Source organism: Oncorhynchus mykiss, chromosome 18 (assembly GCF_057628025.1).
Source record: "Oncorhynchus mykiss isolate SJ-2025 chromosome 18, ASM5762802v1, whole genome shotgun sequence".
NCBI classification, from domain to species: Eukaryota; Metazoa; Chordata; class Actinopteri; order Salmoniformes; family Salmonidae; genus Oncorhynchus; species Oncorhynchus mykiss.
The window spans coordinates 31,408,133-31,422,210 of NC_143039.1; the positions used below are offsets into that span (position 1 = coordinate 31,408,133).

Genomic DNA, 14,078 nt, shown 5'->3' on the forward strand with positions numbered 1-14,078 from the left:
AAAATTGTAATTATTCGCCTACCTCATGTCTTTTGCACACAATGTATATAGACTCTCTTTTTTTCTACTGTGTTATTGACTTGTTAATTGTTTACTCCATGTGTAACTCTGTGTTGTCTGTTCACACTGCTATGCTTTATCTTGGCCAGGTCGCAGTTGCAAATGAGAACTTGTTCTCAACTAGCCTACTTGGTTAAATAAAGGTAAAATTAAAAAAATAAAAAATAAAAAAAATTCATTACAATCACAATCATACTGTACTTTCAATCAAAATTCACAACGTCAATTAAAAAGGGGGCAGGACTAGTACAGTGTTTGATATTCTATTGGATGGAGTACATTGTCCTTCACCATCCTGAGTTGTACGTACTTGTCTGGGGTGTCTGATTGCATTGTAAATCACATGACCTTCTCTTAATCAACACACAGACGCCGTCATCATTGAATGCAGCGAAGCTTGGAAGCAAAGGTGAGAGTGTGCTGCTTTTGCACCTTATCCGTGATGTTTCTAACTATAGCCTGCGACATTGTTTTACATTTTAATTTGGCAACGATTAAATTGATTCCTTTGATAGAAGAAATGGATTAGCTAGCTTCCCAACGTTATGTCAGGACGGATGATAAACAACAGCAGCATAAAAAAATAGGCCTACCGTTCGCTAGCTAAACCATCAAGATTATCTCATAGCATTCACGGTAATTGTCCTATTTGTGGATATGACTGTCATGTCCTCAATCGAGTCGTTTCTATTCAAGAAGTTGCGAGTGGTTTCTAGTACTAGGATGGTAGTTAGCAACTGTAGCCCTAGCATGCTTTGTGGTCGTGCGCTAACGTTAACTATCTATTTAGCCTAGTAGGCAACGTTAGCTATCAAGCTGTTTTTCTTCATCCATTTTTAACTTCGACGCCGTGCCAACAACAAGTTTGGGAGGCTAGCTTGCATGTTTCTTCCATGGGTATTGCTAACGTTAGGTAGCTAGTTGACAAGCTCCTTCGACATCTGGTGAGCAAAATAAAATAACTATTTTATTGGAAACTGCCAGACATTTTGAGAAGTCGGTTCGGTCATTTGGGTAGCCTTTTAGTTACAGTAGCCACCAACCTAACGTTAGCCATGAAGCTATTGTTGGCTAGCTTGCAATTCATGACTGAGGTGCTAAAGTGTCACCGTTTTGCTCAACTGTTGCGTTAATAAGACTTGTCCTTTCTCTAACTATAGTTTTATTTGCAGAAAATCTGGTAGATAACTGGCCTAGACGGATAGAGGAAAAAATAGCTAATGCATCCATGGCCTTGTCTGAATCAGGAAGAACAGCCAAACCGTATCCTTCAAACAAAACGTTTCAGGAAAAAAACTGAAATTTACTTCTGTGGCCGAATAAAAAAATTCACTCTTCCAGTTTTGCAGAGCCTGACTGAACGTGTTACTATTGCGCAATTCAATATTAACAACAGTAGAGAAGCAAGTTTTGGCATCTTGTGTGCAGATTTCATCAGTCGTACCTAGGCAGGACTCCACATCTTAAATACAATCAAAACGGAGTTTGACCTGTTATCAAAACAACTTTCCTCTTGTGTACACTTTGCATTCCTGATGGCTAAGTTTAGCACCACCCATGCGTCATGAGTGTGATTGAGAGAAGCGACACTCGCTGTGGGCTAAATTAGGAGCATAACTATAAAAAATATAATTAATGACAATAGTATTTCCAAGTCACAGCTGTAGGCTACCAAAGGTGATAACTAAATGTTTATTTCACCTAGGCTAAGTTTACTTTTTAGGAAAGGTTCTCAAAAGGTTGAGGGGGGGGGGGGGGGGCTTCTTCTCTCTGGTTCTCCTATCACCATACGGGTGCTGTGATCCATGTAAAACAGAGGAATGCACCTTTTTAATAAATTATCTTGCATTGACGATCTCGTGTGTGATGCAAGGCCTGACCTGGCCTGCACAGCCCCCCTGCTGCGCTCTCATTCCTCAGGAAATGTCACCATCAAATGGCTGTGACAGTGTGTACCAAATGGCACCCTAATGCTTATGTAGTGCACCTACTAGGGTGCCATTTGGGATGCAACAAACAGTGATTGTGATCCAAGGACAGGTGTGGGGGTTAGGTGCCAAGAAGCTTCTGGACAGTTTGTACACTGTCACACTTCGGCTGTCTCAGCGACCAGCCAACCCCTTTTCCTGACTGTTGGGGTTTTATCAGATTGGGAGATTCCCTGACTCTTCAGTCTGGTCTTTACGATTGCAGTTTCAAAACGCAGCGAGGTCTATCTTGTCGTTAAATCATGTTTAGTCTAGCCTAAGGGTTGGGTGGAACAGGCACAAAAGGTTTTAGCAATAACAAAAGTAGGGTTTGGTCTGGACATTGAGCTCTGAGTTATGTATATTGAATGAGTACTGATATGGAGTACTGGATACCAATGGTTTCCACATTTATTTGAATGAACTCAGTACGGTTTTCAATTTACTCTTAATGGTAGAATGCACAAGGTGCCATTTTGAAATTGGGTAGTGCATAATCAGTTTTCCTCCTGTCATTGCATGCACTTAATAGTTGTGTGAAATCTGTTTGTGAATGTATTGTAATGTTTTTAAAAAAAAAATGAATAACTGCTGACTCCCGCGTGGCGCTGTCGTATAAGGCAGTGCTAGAGGTGTCACTACAGACCTGGAATCGATCCCAGGCAGTATCACAACCGGCCGTGCTCTGGAGTCCCGTAGGTCGGTGCACAATTGGCCCAGCGTCGTCCGGGTTAGGGGAGGGTTTGGTCGGGGGGCTTGACTTGGCTAATCGTGCACTAGCGACTCCTTGTGGCGGGCCGGGCGCCTACAGGCTGACCTCTGTCGTCGGGTGAACTGTGTTTCCGACACTGGTGCTTCCGGCTTAAGCAGGCGTGTGTTAAGAAATGCGGTTTGGTGGGGACATGACTCGACCTTCGCCTCCCGAGCCCGTTGGAGTTGCAGCGACGAGATGATAGAAATTGGGGAGAAAAAAAGTAGAACTACCTTAATTTTGCTGGATCCCAGGAAGAGGCAACGGCTATTGGGGAGCCATAATAAATTCAAATACCCTAGAGCTATTTATAGCTTGTCAGAAATGTGCCGATCAACTAACCCATGTCAGCTAACATTGTTTTAGCTAGGTTGTAATGTTTGTCACTCATATCACATGAATGCACATTAGACAAGGCATGGCGGACGCGAGATGTTCAATGATGGAAGGGGGGCCTGAGTGGTAAATGTTTGGGAACCCCTGCTGTAGCCTAGTACTTGTGTATTAAATAACACTGGACTATGGGGCGGCAGGGTAAGCCTAGTGGTTAGAGCGTTGGACTAGTAACCGGAAGGTTGCAAAATATTAAAAAGCTGTTGTCAATATTATCTATATTAGTTGCTGAGGAAAGTAAGACTTGATGTTATAAATCCCTAATTTGCAAAATTCCATAGAAAAAATATCAGGAATATAATCTTAAACTATAGATAGGAAATACAAATCGGTCGTTCTGCCCCTGAACAGGCAGTTAACCCACTGTTCCTAGGCCGTCATTGAAAATAAGAATTTGTTCTTAACTGACTTGCCTAGTTAAATAAAGAAAAGAAAAAGTCTAGGCTTACTGTATTCCACTTTGTACAATGTTTGATTGCATGTGTTCTCTAACATTTTGTTTTCTAATATCTTTCCACAGCCAATCAGTGATGGATTCCAAGCCTCGCCGGCTGCCCTTTACGGTGTCCAGCACCACATCATCTTATTCTTCATCCTCTTCCCCCTCCTCCCTGGGTTCCCTGGGATCCAGCAGGCTCTATGGAAGATCCAGTGTCCTGAACAGTGATCGCTTCACCAGGGCCACACCCCTTAAACCTGACCTCGACCACCAGGTACTGAACACCGTATGAGAGGGAGAAAGTAGCAGGTTACATACATTTGCTGACCCTAAATGTCACTTTGTATTCCTAAAATATGTGGCCTTTAGGTCTGGATTTCAATGAGAAGTTTCTGCCGGTTAACAATAAGAACACTTCAAATGTGTTTATAACCGAAGGAAGGGTAAGGCTAGGCAGTTGGGACAAGTTTAGCCTGTTTTCATGAAAACCAATGTTCTCTTTAAAATAAATGCAGTCGGGTGGGTAATTATTTTTCTCCCCTTAAGAACCAGGCTTTCTTTGCTGCCATCTGACTCTTGTCTAAGGGACCGTCTGTTACTCTCCCTCTTGGTTCCAGTCCTCTTCTCTATTTGGCGAGTTAGCAGTGTTCAGAGAAGGTATCTGTGTACTTTAGCTGGGGCTTTTTATAGGCCAGCCTAGATTCCTGCCAGTGTGATTTTCAGCCCGCCTGTCCTGTCAAGGACTGTGCCATTAGATAAAGTTACTACTGGGCTGTCTGTCTATTTTACTCTTCCAGAAGAGTCCTGGGCCCGGCTCATGCACAATAAACAACTGCCTTAGTTGACACGTTTGCAAACACCTTTGAGTAGAATGAATGCATTTGATGTAATGACAAAATATCAATGGCATTACCTAGCTAGCATGCAAGAATGTAGGAGTAATTGGAACAAGAATATTTAGACAAATGCAGTGTTTCCTCGATATTCATTTAGTAGTGTTGGCCTCCGCTGCTAAATAGTTGCCGCCACTTCAAATAGAGGCCCCTATTGATTTTGTTTGTGTCGCTCTACTAGTTTAAGAACACGGCAAAAACCGTGGCGAAATGTGTAGAATTGCAGGAAGTTACTTATATTTAGTTTTTACAGCTAAATTGTCTTTGAGGGCCTTTAGAATTGTTGGTCTTGCCATTGGCACACCCACTACAACGCTAACTTTGCTATCGCTGCTGAAATAAACCCTAGGGGAAACTCTTCCCCTGTTTGTGGTGATCTTGTATTTGTACCATGTGTCAGCTACCTTACATTGCTCCATGTATTGACTTGCGCTAACCCCATGTGTTTTCACTCCCCTTGTCTCAGAGCTCTCGGTTCCTCAGCTCGACCAGGGACTACAGTAGTTCTGACAGCCGCCACTCCAGCTGGAAATCCCCTCTGACCACCTCCTCGGTCTCCTACGATCGCTCCTGGGCCGAGTCCTCACTGAGCAGCCGCAGCAAACCGGTAAACTCACGATAGAACGGGATCCTGTTCATTGGGGCACTACGCTAACATATGGAATTGTTTTAACATGGTCATATTGTGGATCATTTAGCTATTTGATTTCAAATTGTAGGACCCCTTTAGCTATCAATAAAAAAACAAATGTATTGAATAAAATTAAGAATTTGGCCTTTACTATTATAGTCCATAGAAACGAGTTGAATAAAACATTTTTATAAATGTTAAGACAGTCAAGAATTGTAACTTAAGGTTTTGAAGTGTCTGTCCTATATCTGGGAGATAAAAGAAAGCTTGGTAAATAATTATTTATTTTGACCTGTATTTAACACCTTACCTTCATGAGTCCTGTGACACTTGTGGGGATCGTAGAGCGACACTGAGAACACCATCGTGTTTGAGAGCCTCCCCTTTCCACCTTGGTCATAGTTTAGACGCTACGTTTCGTGAGAAGACTGTTCCCCCCCCCCCCCCAACCCGCCTTTCTTTTCAGGATGTCTCGCGGTCTGGCCAACACCACTGTAGCTCTGCCACCTACCACCGCAGATGCGTCAGGGAGACCCAGGCGGATGTGGTGGCTTGAGACACAGCCCGTGCTGTCTTAGATGGATTTTGATGTTTACATTTTTTTTAACTTAGATTAATACGTGCATCAATAGACTTCAGGATTAAACCGTTTTACTTTTACGTTTTGATAGTGATATTACTGATGCGTATTGCCAAGGTTCAAGTCCGTTTTGATTCATGTGATGGCATTCTGTGGGTTGTTTTATCAGACTGATTCAGAGACAAGACTGGGGACGTACTCAGGACTTCTCAGCAACCCAACTGATGATGGGGATACCAAACGGGCCAAACTGTCTTATATCAACAGAGCTGCATATACAACAAGCCCCTCTGTGACTGGCTCCTCCTACTCCAGCAGTGTCCTCAACAGAGACTCAGGTATCTGACCCCTGGTTCAGAGGAGAGCTCAAGAGTTACAAATGTTTTCAGTCTCTTTCCTTGAGCCCTTTTTATAATGTATGAAAATACCTGGCAAGTGTTTTTTTTTAAAGTGTGAACTTTTCCTTTAAATATACTGCTGCTAGTTTCCATACACTTGATGAGCGCAGGTCTTGTGATAATCATGCAAACAATCATCGCCATTGCTTTGAGTGATGATAATAATATTAAATCTTCAGTTGTTAACCTTACGACATTGACGAAACGTGTTAATGATTCTTAAATCCTTCGTGGTTTAACCAACTTTTCAAACATGCAGGTGAATAACAAACTGGCACCTTGTGTTTAGATTTGTCGTCGTGGAAGTCGTACCGGCCTCTGTCCAGGTCGTCCTCCTCCTCTTCTTCTTCCTCCTCCTCTTCCTCCTCAGAGCCCCTGTGGTCCAGAAGGGAGCTGGAGAAGAGGAGCGAGGCGAGGAGTCTGTCCAGTGTGGCTGATAACACCAGCTATAGGAGCTCCGGACTCACCTCATCCCTTTGTATGTAATCACACACAGTGACTCATTTGTGTGCATTAACTTACAAACCTATTAGCACATTTCCGCACGCATTCAGTCATAAAACTGAAACATTTACATACTTGCACGCAAACATAATACTGACACGCATGCAATCGCTAATGTGGACATGTTTGTGTTTTAGACCGGCCAGACCGTGTGACCTCCACCTATGCCCAGGGGGCCCGGCCCAAGGAGACCCTCTACTCCTCCTCTTCCTCTAGCAGGGAGAGCAGCTCCCTCAGCCGCCACCTCTCTTCCACCTACCAGCGCTCCCCACTGGCCCGGGACTCCACCACCTCCACCTCCCGGGCTACCGGCCGCTCCCTGACCACCCTCACCGCCTCCACCCTCCGCACCGCCAAGGAGCCCACTGAGAGCCGAGAGCCCGCTCTAGGAGTCTCCGTTACCGCTCGCCCCTCTTGGTACACAACCCCCTCAGCAAGGCGGGAGGCCCGGGACTCCAGCCCCCCTCCCTCCACGCCAACCTCCACCCCCAGGACAACCCCGGAGGGTGGCGAGGCATCCGATGGACGTCGCTCCACCCGCCGCCTCCTCTCCCGCCTCTTCTCTCGGCGCTCCAGCCAGGACTCCAGCGGCTCCAGCTCTGGCTCCGCCTCCCGCTCCTTCGACTCGACCGAGGACAGCCCTGTCTCTGGAGGAGAAGGCCCCAGCCACGCACCCGTGGCTACCAGCGAGGAGAGCGTCCGACCCGTAAGCGTGGAGCCCGTTCCCAGAGGCTCTGACGCGGCCCAGGCCTTTGCCTTCCTGAGGCGTCGCAGACAGGGCCTGTCCCCGGTCCAGGAGGGCCAGACCCAGCGTGCCCCGGAGCCCCAGCCTGGCCTGGAGGCCTGGAGAGGGGGCAGCACCAGTGGTGGTGTTGGAAGTAGTACTTCAGGTTCCTCCTGGCTGTCGTCTTCCATCCGGACCCGCTGCACTCCTCTCTTCTCCCGCCGTAGAAGAGAAGGCCGGGACGAAAGCGCTCGCCTGGCGTCCGGTGCCGATGAGGATTACCGTGGTACCCAGTTCCCCCTCAGGAGTAGAGACACCCCCGAGGCCAAGGCGGACGAAGACGAGGAGGAGGAGGAGGATGATGAAGAAGCGGTGGCTGCGGCGGCGGCAGCCTCGGGGGCGATGGGTGCTAGTGCCGCCCTACAGGAGGAGTTGAGAGACATGGCGGGGAGTAGTCAGCGTTTGGCGAGGTTCATGAGCAGCCCACTGTTCCGTGTCCACGACAACGTCATGATCGCCGTGGACATGACGGGCACTGCCAGGAGCCAACCGGAGGGCCAGGAGAAACCCACCTCCTCCAGAGACCCTGAGAGACTGAGGAAGATCCAGGAGAGGTGGGGAGGCTGTCCTTCTCTGAGCTTGCTGGGGAGTGGGCTGAACCTGCATGCTTGTGGTGTCCCATCCCCCTGTTGTACATGGGACTGTCCCTGTGTTGTCCATTGTCTTTATTGTGGCCGTACTCGTCTTGTCATTCAAATGCCTCTTTGACAGGACCGACACTTTAATTATTTTCCTCAGATTTGAATGGTTGATCACTGTAAATAAACCTCTTTCTCTCTCTCCCCTGTAGCCTGCTGTTGGAGGACTCTGACGAGGAGGAAGGGGACCTGTGTCGTATTTGCCAAATGGGTTTGGAGTCTCCCTCCAACCCTCTGATCGAGCCCTGCCGCTGCACAGGCAGCCTGCAGTATGTTCACCAGGACTGCATCAAGAAGTGGCTGCGTTCCAAAATCAGCTCTGGTAAGAGTACTTTCTCTCTCTCTCTGACCTTAACAAATGATTTTCTGCCCCTCGGTGTATTATGCGTTGATTGCACATTTGTCTGCTGTCTTTCCCTCTCTTGTCCAGGCACGAATCTGGATGCCATCACCACGTGTGAGCTGTGCAAAGAAAAGCTGCACCTGAACATTGAGAACTTTGACATCAACGAGCTACACAGGACTCATGAGAAGGTGAGGGGACGCTCAGTTAACCCCAGACGTCTCCTAGTCATCCATTATCTAACTGTTAAGACTGTGAATGGGGAAACGTGCGGCAGGAAATCACTCCTGTGCTGCTCATTCAACTGTAGAATAGCAGAACGGGACACTTAAAACCAACTGTTCCGTAAAATGTTAACTTTTAAGGTTTAACTGCCTGGGACCCAGTCCTAACTTGAGTTTAACGCATATCTGCAGTTTTAAGTGACCACTTCCTTTCTTTCCCTTTCTGTCCAGTCTGAGTACGAGTTCATCAGCTGTGGCCTTTACCTAGTGGTGTTGCTACACCTGTGTGAGCAGAGGTTCTCTGATGTGCTCGGAGCTGCCAACGACGCCGGGGTAAGAACTCACGCCTACACCCGGCACCACCATGCTAAACACATTCTAAACGTCATTCATTTGCACTGGGCGCAGAGAAGTCATTTTGAATGTTAAGCCCAATGTTTTTCTTTGGCCTCATAATTCACTAACTATTGTATTGTGGGGGGGAAAAAATACTTAATTCAAATGTAGTAGGATTCAGTGTTTAAAAAAAACCCCAAAACCATTTCCCCCTCTCTCGCTCAGTTTTTCAACCTGGCGAGGACCCTTCATGAACACATGGACAATCTTGAAAGTACGTTCTTGAATAATTTCTCCCCAATGCTGTGTACACATGTTTTAGTAACTTGATGCGGGGCTGTTAGTAACTGTTAATGAATTGATGGGTAAGTATTTGATTATATTGACCTTCTCTGATGTTAAAGGCCCACACGTGGTTCTACACGTAGCATGAGAGCTCTGCACACTTTTTTTTTTATTTTGCCCAGCAACACTGCTGTGAATAATTCCCCTTCAGGTAACTATGCACAAGGTCATCTCAGTGGAGGTTATTAGTTGCTTTGATATCATGGTGTGCACTGCAGTATTCATCACTGACAATTTAAATGGTCTTAATATTTTACTTTTGAACACCATTCTAAACTAAAAGATACATTTTGCAACTTTATTCAAAAATAATTAAATGGACTACTAATAAACTAGTCTCTGATTTGACTGATAATTGTTCCCTCTGCTGCAGGCTCTTATGGGGAGTCAGATGAAGAGGAGGTGGTTGATACCCGGCCGTCAATCGATTTCTGTGACCTCGATGAAGACCTGGAAGAGGAGTACAATTGATCGGGGGGGGGGCGACAAGAGTTGAACGAGTTACCTTCCAGTAGCAACCCATTCTGTTGCTCTGTTTCACCTCGTGATTTTACTGAGTGCAATGGCTTGTGGGATTTTTGAAGCCAATGCCAAGTAGACGGGAAGTCACTCCTGACGTAGAGGTAATGATGTCATAGATATGCAGACTGACGTTGAAGTGAACCGAGGTGAGGAAATGCTTTATATCCCCCTATTGTTAATTTGGCCTTTCCTTTGGGTCTCCAGATTTGAGTGCGCTTTACTCCGTTAAAATGCAAGCTATCCTTTTGAACTGTTAAACCACGAGTGCTTTAAATGTTACTGCTCTAAAAAAGCAGATCTGTCCACAGTGGTGAGATATTGTGTATAAAAAAAAAAGAGATGGAATCCGAAACACCACTGGTTCGTTAGTTTAGCGGGTTGGGAGAAGGGGTGTGTTTAGGGGAGAATCTATCAAGAAGTGGCAAATTATCCCCTTTACTGTTTTTCTTTTCCTATGTGAATTTTCCTTTTTTGAAGTTTTTCAAAAAATTGTGTGAAAGAAAGTGACAACTTTACTTTTCACAGCTGAATAATTAAGTTTGTTCTGTTTTAGTCTGTAGTATGAAAATGCTATTTTGCTTGCCCCTAAAACTTGTTTTCATTTAATTAATGCAATAAAGTTTTGAATGTAGAGCTGTTTGCAGGCAACATTTCATTGAACAAGGACACTGAAGTTAATATAGGAAGGAGGGTTAATGTAGGCCATTTCAACAACTGTTGCTCAAAAACCTCTATAGTTAAAAGGATACGGGGAGCTTCTCAATTGAGGTAAACGCCACGCTCTTCTCCGTGACCCAGAAACCGGTCGCCATATGTAGAAGTGGCAATTCCTTAATAGTTTAACGGAGGAATTTGCTCCTTGGTAGCCTCCTCCGACCGAAGATACTTAGGTGTACCCTACTGAGAAGAGTTTAATTTCCTCACCCCCTTCAGGATTAAGTTTTTTTCCAAAGGCTAAAAGCATGCACACGTTTAAATGATACACTAGTAGTCTTTATAAAATATCTGGCACAACTACCTAAATTCGTTATTAACACTTTATACATGTTGGGATTCCTCCTGTAAACGTAATTTGCATGATGTGTTAGTGGCGTCATCTTTTTTCATTAAAGTGCATTTGTTTCCTGGACCAGGTAGTTGAGCAAATGTTATCGGCAAGATTTGAACCTATGGTCCCTATCCCACTGCACTAGGGGTGAGGAAGGCACAATCAGATTTGAAGCTGTTCAAAATTAGGTTAGATTAGAAATGTATTTAGTTTATAATGTACGGTTGGAAACAAAGTCCCAATTGGGATTTGAACAAGTAACTTTGCAGGTTGCGATCTGCGTGTAACGCCCTCCAACCTACCAACCGTAAGCCTTTTTAAATGTTATTATACAGGCATCTGAACTCTGCCCAGTGGCATGTCACAGGCTCTTCCCACTGAGCTTTCATCCAACCAATCACATTAGTTCAGTCTGTCAGCTTCCCTCGTCACAAGGTCGTGTTCCTCTGCTCAGATGTGGACACATGCCTGGCTAGGGTTTATACTCTAGCAGCCACAGTTGATGTGGCAGGGGAACGCGATCCTTGATTGTGGCAGGGGAACGCGATCCTTGATTGAGGCAGGGATTCAATCCAGGTTGTACAGTAGCATGGTAGCGCCTTAGATTGAATCCCAGCCTAAATTAGGGGAACTCCTGAGCCAAATTCCAGGGCTTTCTCAATTATTCCTTCCTCAATTCCTTGTTCTCTGTCCTTCCCTCAAAATGAAGCTCATGCAAGTTATTGTGGTAGGTCACAGTGATACCCAAGTCTGACATCATTTCCTCCCAGCCCTTAAAGACAAACCTTTTTTTATTGGAAGACCATGACCATATTTGACCAGAGTGGATGGTCTGCTTGGGACCAATGTAAATATGAATGTTGGAACATTTGAGAATGGTAATCCTAGTTAACAAGCATTGTTGCAAGGCAGATCCAAATAAAGTCGAGGAATGTCCAGGTTATTAACATTCACAAGATAATAAAAAATAAAAAAAATCTTTGGTTAAGATTCTCCATAATAAAATGTAAAAATAAAATACATTTTTTATATTTACAAAGAATTTACAGCAGCTGTGTGTGCAGTTTGAGGCATCAGCCAGTAGCAAACTTTGAAAACGTTAACACAAAACTTATACTCCAAGACAACTATTGTGCTTGAACATGGCAGAAACAACTGCTAAAGGCATTATTCACAAAACATTTCCATTTAAAGTGCAAATGTTCTCAGGAGTTTGAGTGCATAGGAGAGGGAGGTTACAGTCATAATGACAAATGTTCTCAGGAGTTTGAGTGCATAGGAGAGGGAGGTTACAGTCATAATGACAAATGTTCTCAGGAGTTTGAGTGCATAGGAGAGGGAGGTTACAGTCATAATGACAAATGTTCTCAGGAGTTTGAGTGCATAGGAGAGGGAGGTTACAGTCATAATGACAAATGTTCTCAGGAGTTTGAGTGCATAGGAGAGGGAGGTTACAGTCATAATGACAAATGTTCTCAGGAGTTTGAGTGCATAGGAGAGGGAGGTTACAGTCATAATGACAAAACAGAAACCAATGCATCAATGGCATTTACAGTTGGGATGAATTGCTTGTAGTTGAAATGGCAAATGAGAATGCATGCCACTATCCAAATTCTCTAAGGACGTCTGTGTTGGACTGCATTAGCTTGACTACTTGTATTAGACTAAATAATTGTAAGAAATTATGAAACTATGCCAAGCTAATAAAGATTATAGTTCTATTAATAACAGTGCCATGATGCAGTTGTTTCTTCTTTCGTTCGATGACCATCAGAGAAAAGTACGTCTTCCTCCATTACAAAATAATCACAGAGAGTGAAAACAGAGAAAAACATCAGTGCCTCCGAGAAGAAAAATACCCTGACAACAAGCATCACGTATCCAGTGCCTTTTTTTGTCAACCCAAAGTCCAACCCTGCAGCAACTGTTCAATGTGGCAGCTCTTTCTTTAAAATCACAAAGTTCAACAAAACAAACGCTAGTTTGGGGACTTTCACAATCCTTTTGCCAATATTTACAATATCGCAGAAAATACTAAAAAAAACTGCTTGGGAATTTATACAAATAAATTAAATGAAACGGAAGCCAGGTTTCAGTTTGCTGCATAATAATATTTCCATACTGTAGGCACATAACTGCTTCTTTAAACTGCATAGATGAAGTCAAGACAAGTCTCACTCTGCATCCATAATACTAGTGCTGTCAGCATCATCAATGGTTCTCCTGTAGCGCACGGTGGAGTTGAATCTGGCCCTGCTCTTCTTATAAACGACGAAGCCGATGGCCGCCAGGAGAGAGGTGAGGACGACCAGGAAGAAGACCAGCACCACAGGGGCGCTCCCTGACCCTGGAGACAACACAGCCAGTCAGAAACACATCTCCAAACTGGCCAAGAAAGTCCCTGTTTCAAGCACATCAATGTTTACAAATATATAATAACCATAGCGAAGCCGGGGAAATCTATGAGCTATATATAAATCAACTCTTGTTTACATGCAATAGCTTGGAGCAGTCACCAGAGCATGCTGCTATCCACCTAGTAAAAAAACATTGCACTATTGTACTCACGTGCGGGTACTTTGCAGACGATGCGGCTGTGGCTGTCCTTGCAGCTGACTCTGCTCCAGATGCCTCCGTCTGCAGACACCATGACAGCACAGGGGTTCTGCTGGGTCGCTGTCTTCACCCCACTAGCAGAACCGTTGGTCTCCCAGTTAGAGAAGGCCAGAGAGGAACCGTCCACCCAGCCCACTGGCTGACCTGGAAGTCAGAGGAAACACAGAAGCATTAGTGATTCTATGCGGAGTTAAAATATACTTTATTTGAGTATAATGTACTGTATTGGCATGTAGGATTTTTATGTATTTTAAAGTGCCTGACTTTCCAAATGAAGTGCACACAGAACTTCCTAAGATGGAGCATACTGTCCAATATAAATATCATGTCGTAACAAGCCTATCCTATTGTACGGGTCAGGTCAGTTCACCTTGTTTGTCCAGGTCCATGCCGAGCCACACCCTACTGGTGATGAGAGGGTTGTCTGCCATGTAGCCAGAGACAAAGTCATTCTCCTCTCTGGTCATTATGGTCAGCAGCTGTGCATCTGTCAATCAAAGGCAAAAAGGAGGCATACATGTACTGTACTGTAAGTAAGAAACCACCTGATCTGATCGTGGTGTACTAATTCACCAATAAGGCCCGAGAGGGGTGTGGTATATGGCC

The 14,078-nt window shown here is 44.8% G+C and overlaps 2 protein-coding genes across 5 annotated transcripts in view; one reads left to right on the forward strand and one right to left on the reverse strand.

The window, feature by feature from the left end:
• The first annotated feature begins 425 nt into the window (after positions 1-425).
• Positions 426-10,439, forward strand: LOC110495861 (E3 ubiquitin-protein ligase MARCHF7). Of its 4 annotated transcripts, none has more exons than XM_036952313.2 (11): positions 426-1,004; positions 3,692-3,884; positions 4,970-5,110; positions 5,884-6,052; positions 6,402-6,590; positions 6,754-7,954; positions 8,191-8,360; positions 8,469-8,572; positions 8,837-8,938; positions 9,167-9,215; positions 9,660-10,439. In XM_036952313.2, exons 2-11 carry the CDS (start codon positions 3,702-3,704, stop codon positions 9,755-9,757), a joined length of 2,406 nt encoding a protein of 801 aa, XP_036808208.2. In that variant the 5' UTR covers positions 426-1,004; positions 3,692-3,701; the 3' UTR covers positions 9,758-10,439. The 4 variants fall into 4 exon arrangements, with proteins under 4 accessions (XP_036808208.2, XP_090064261.1, XP_021427029.3 ...); XM_090208135.1 differs by having other exon boundaries at positions 426-696; XM_021571354.3 differs by having other exon boundaries at positions 426-469.
• A 1,190-nt stretch (positions 10,440-11,629) lies between these two features.
• LOC110495860 (lymphocyte antigen 75) overlaps positions 11,630-14,078 on the reverse strand; it is a 40,392-nt gene continuing 37,943 nt past the window's right edge. The window contains exons 32-34 of the mRNA XM_021571353.3: positions 13,843-13,959; positions 13,425-13,616; positions 11,630-13,203 (exon numbers count right to left, since the gene is read on the reverse strand). Of these exons, the coding sequence (XP_021427028.3) occupies positions 13,031-13,203; positions 13,425-13,616; positions 13,843-13,959 (482 nt within the window). The 3' untranslated portion in view covers positions 11,630-13,030. The remainder of the gene's footprint in view (positions 13,204-13,424; positions 13,617-13,842; positions 13,960-14,078) is intronic.

Bases quoted from the DNA above. Each gene is read 5' to 3' on its own strand.
- LOC110495861 (XM_036952313.2), top strand. From the start codon at position 3,702: ATGGATTCCAAGCCTCGCCGGCTGCCCTTTACGGTGTCCAGCACCACA. The intron at 6,053-6,401 runs GTATCTGACCCC...CCTTGTGTTTAG, and splicing joins TGTCCTCAACAGAGACTCAG to ATTTGTCGTCGTGGAAGTCG. The intron at 8,573-8,836 runs GTGAGGGGACGC...CTTTCTGTCCAG, and splicing joins TACACAGGACTCATGAGAAG to TCTGAGTACGAGTTCATCAG.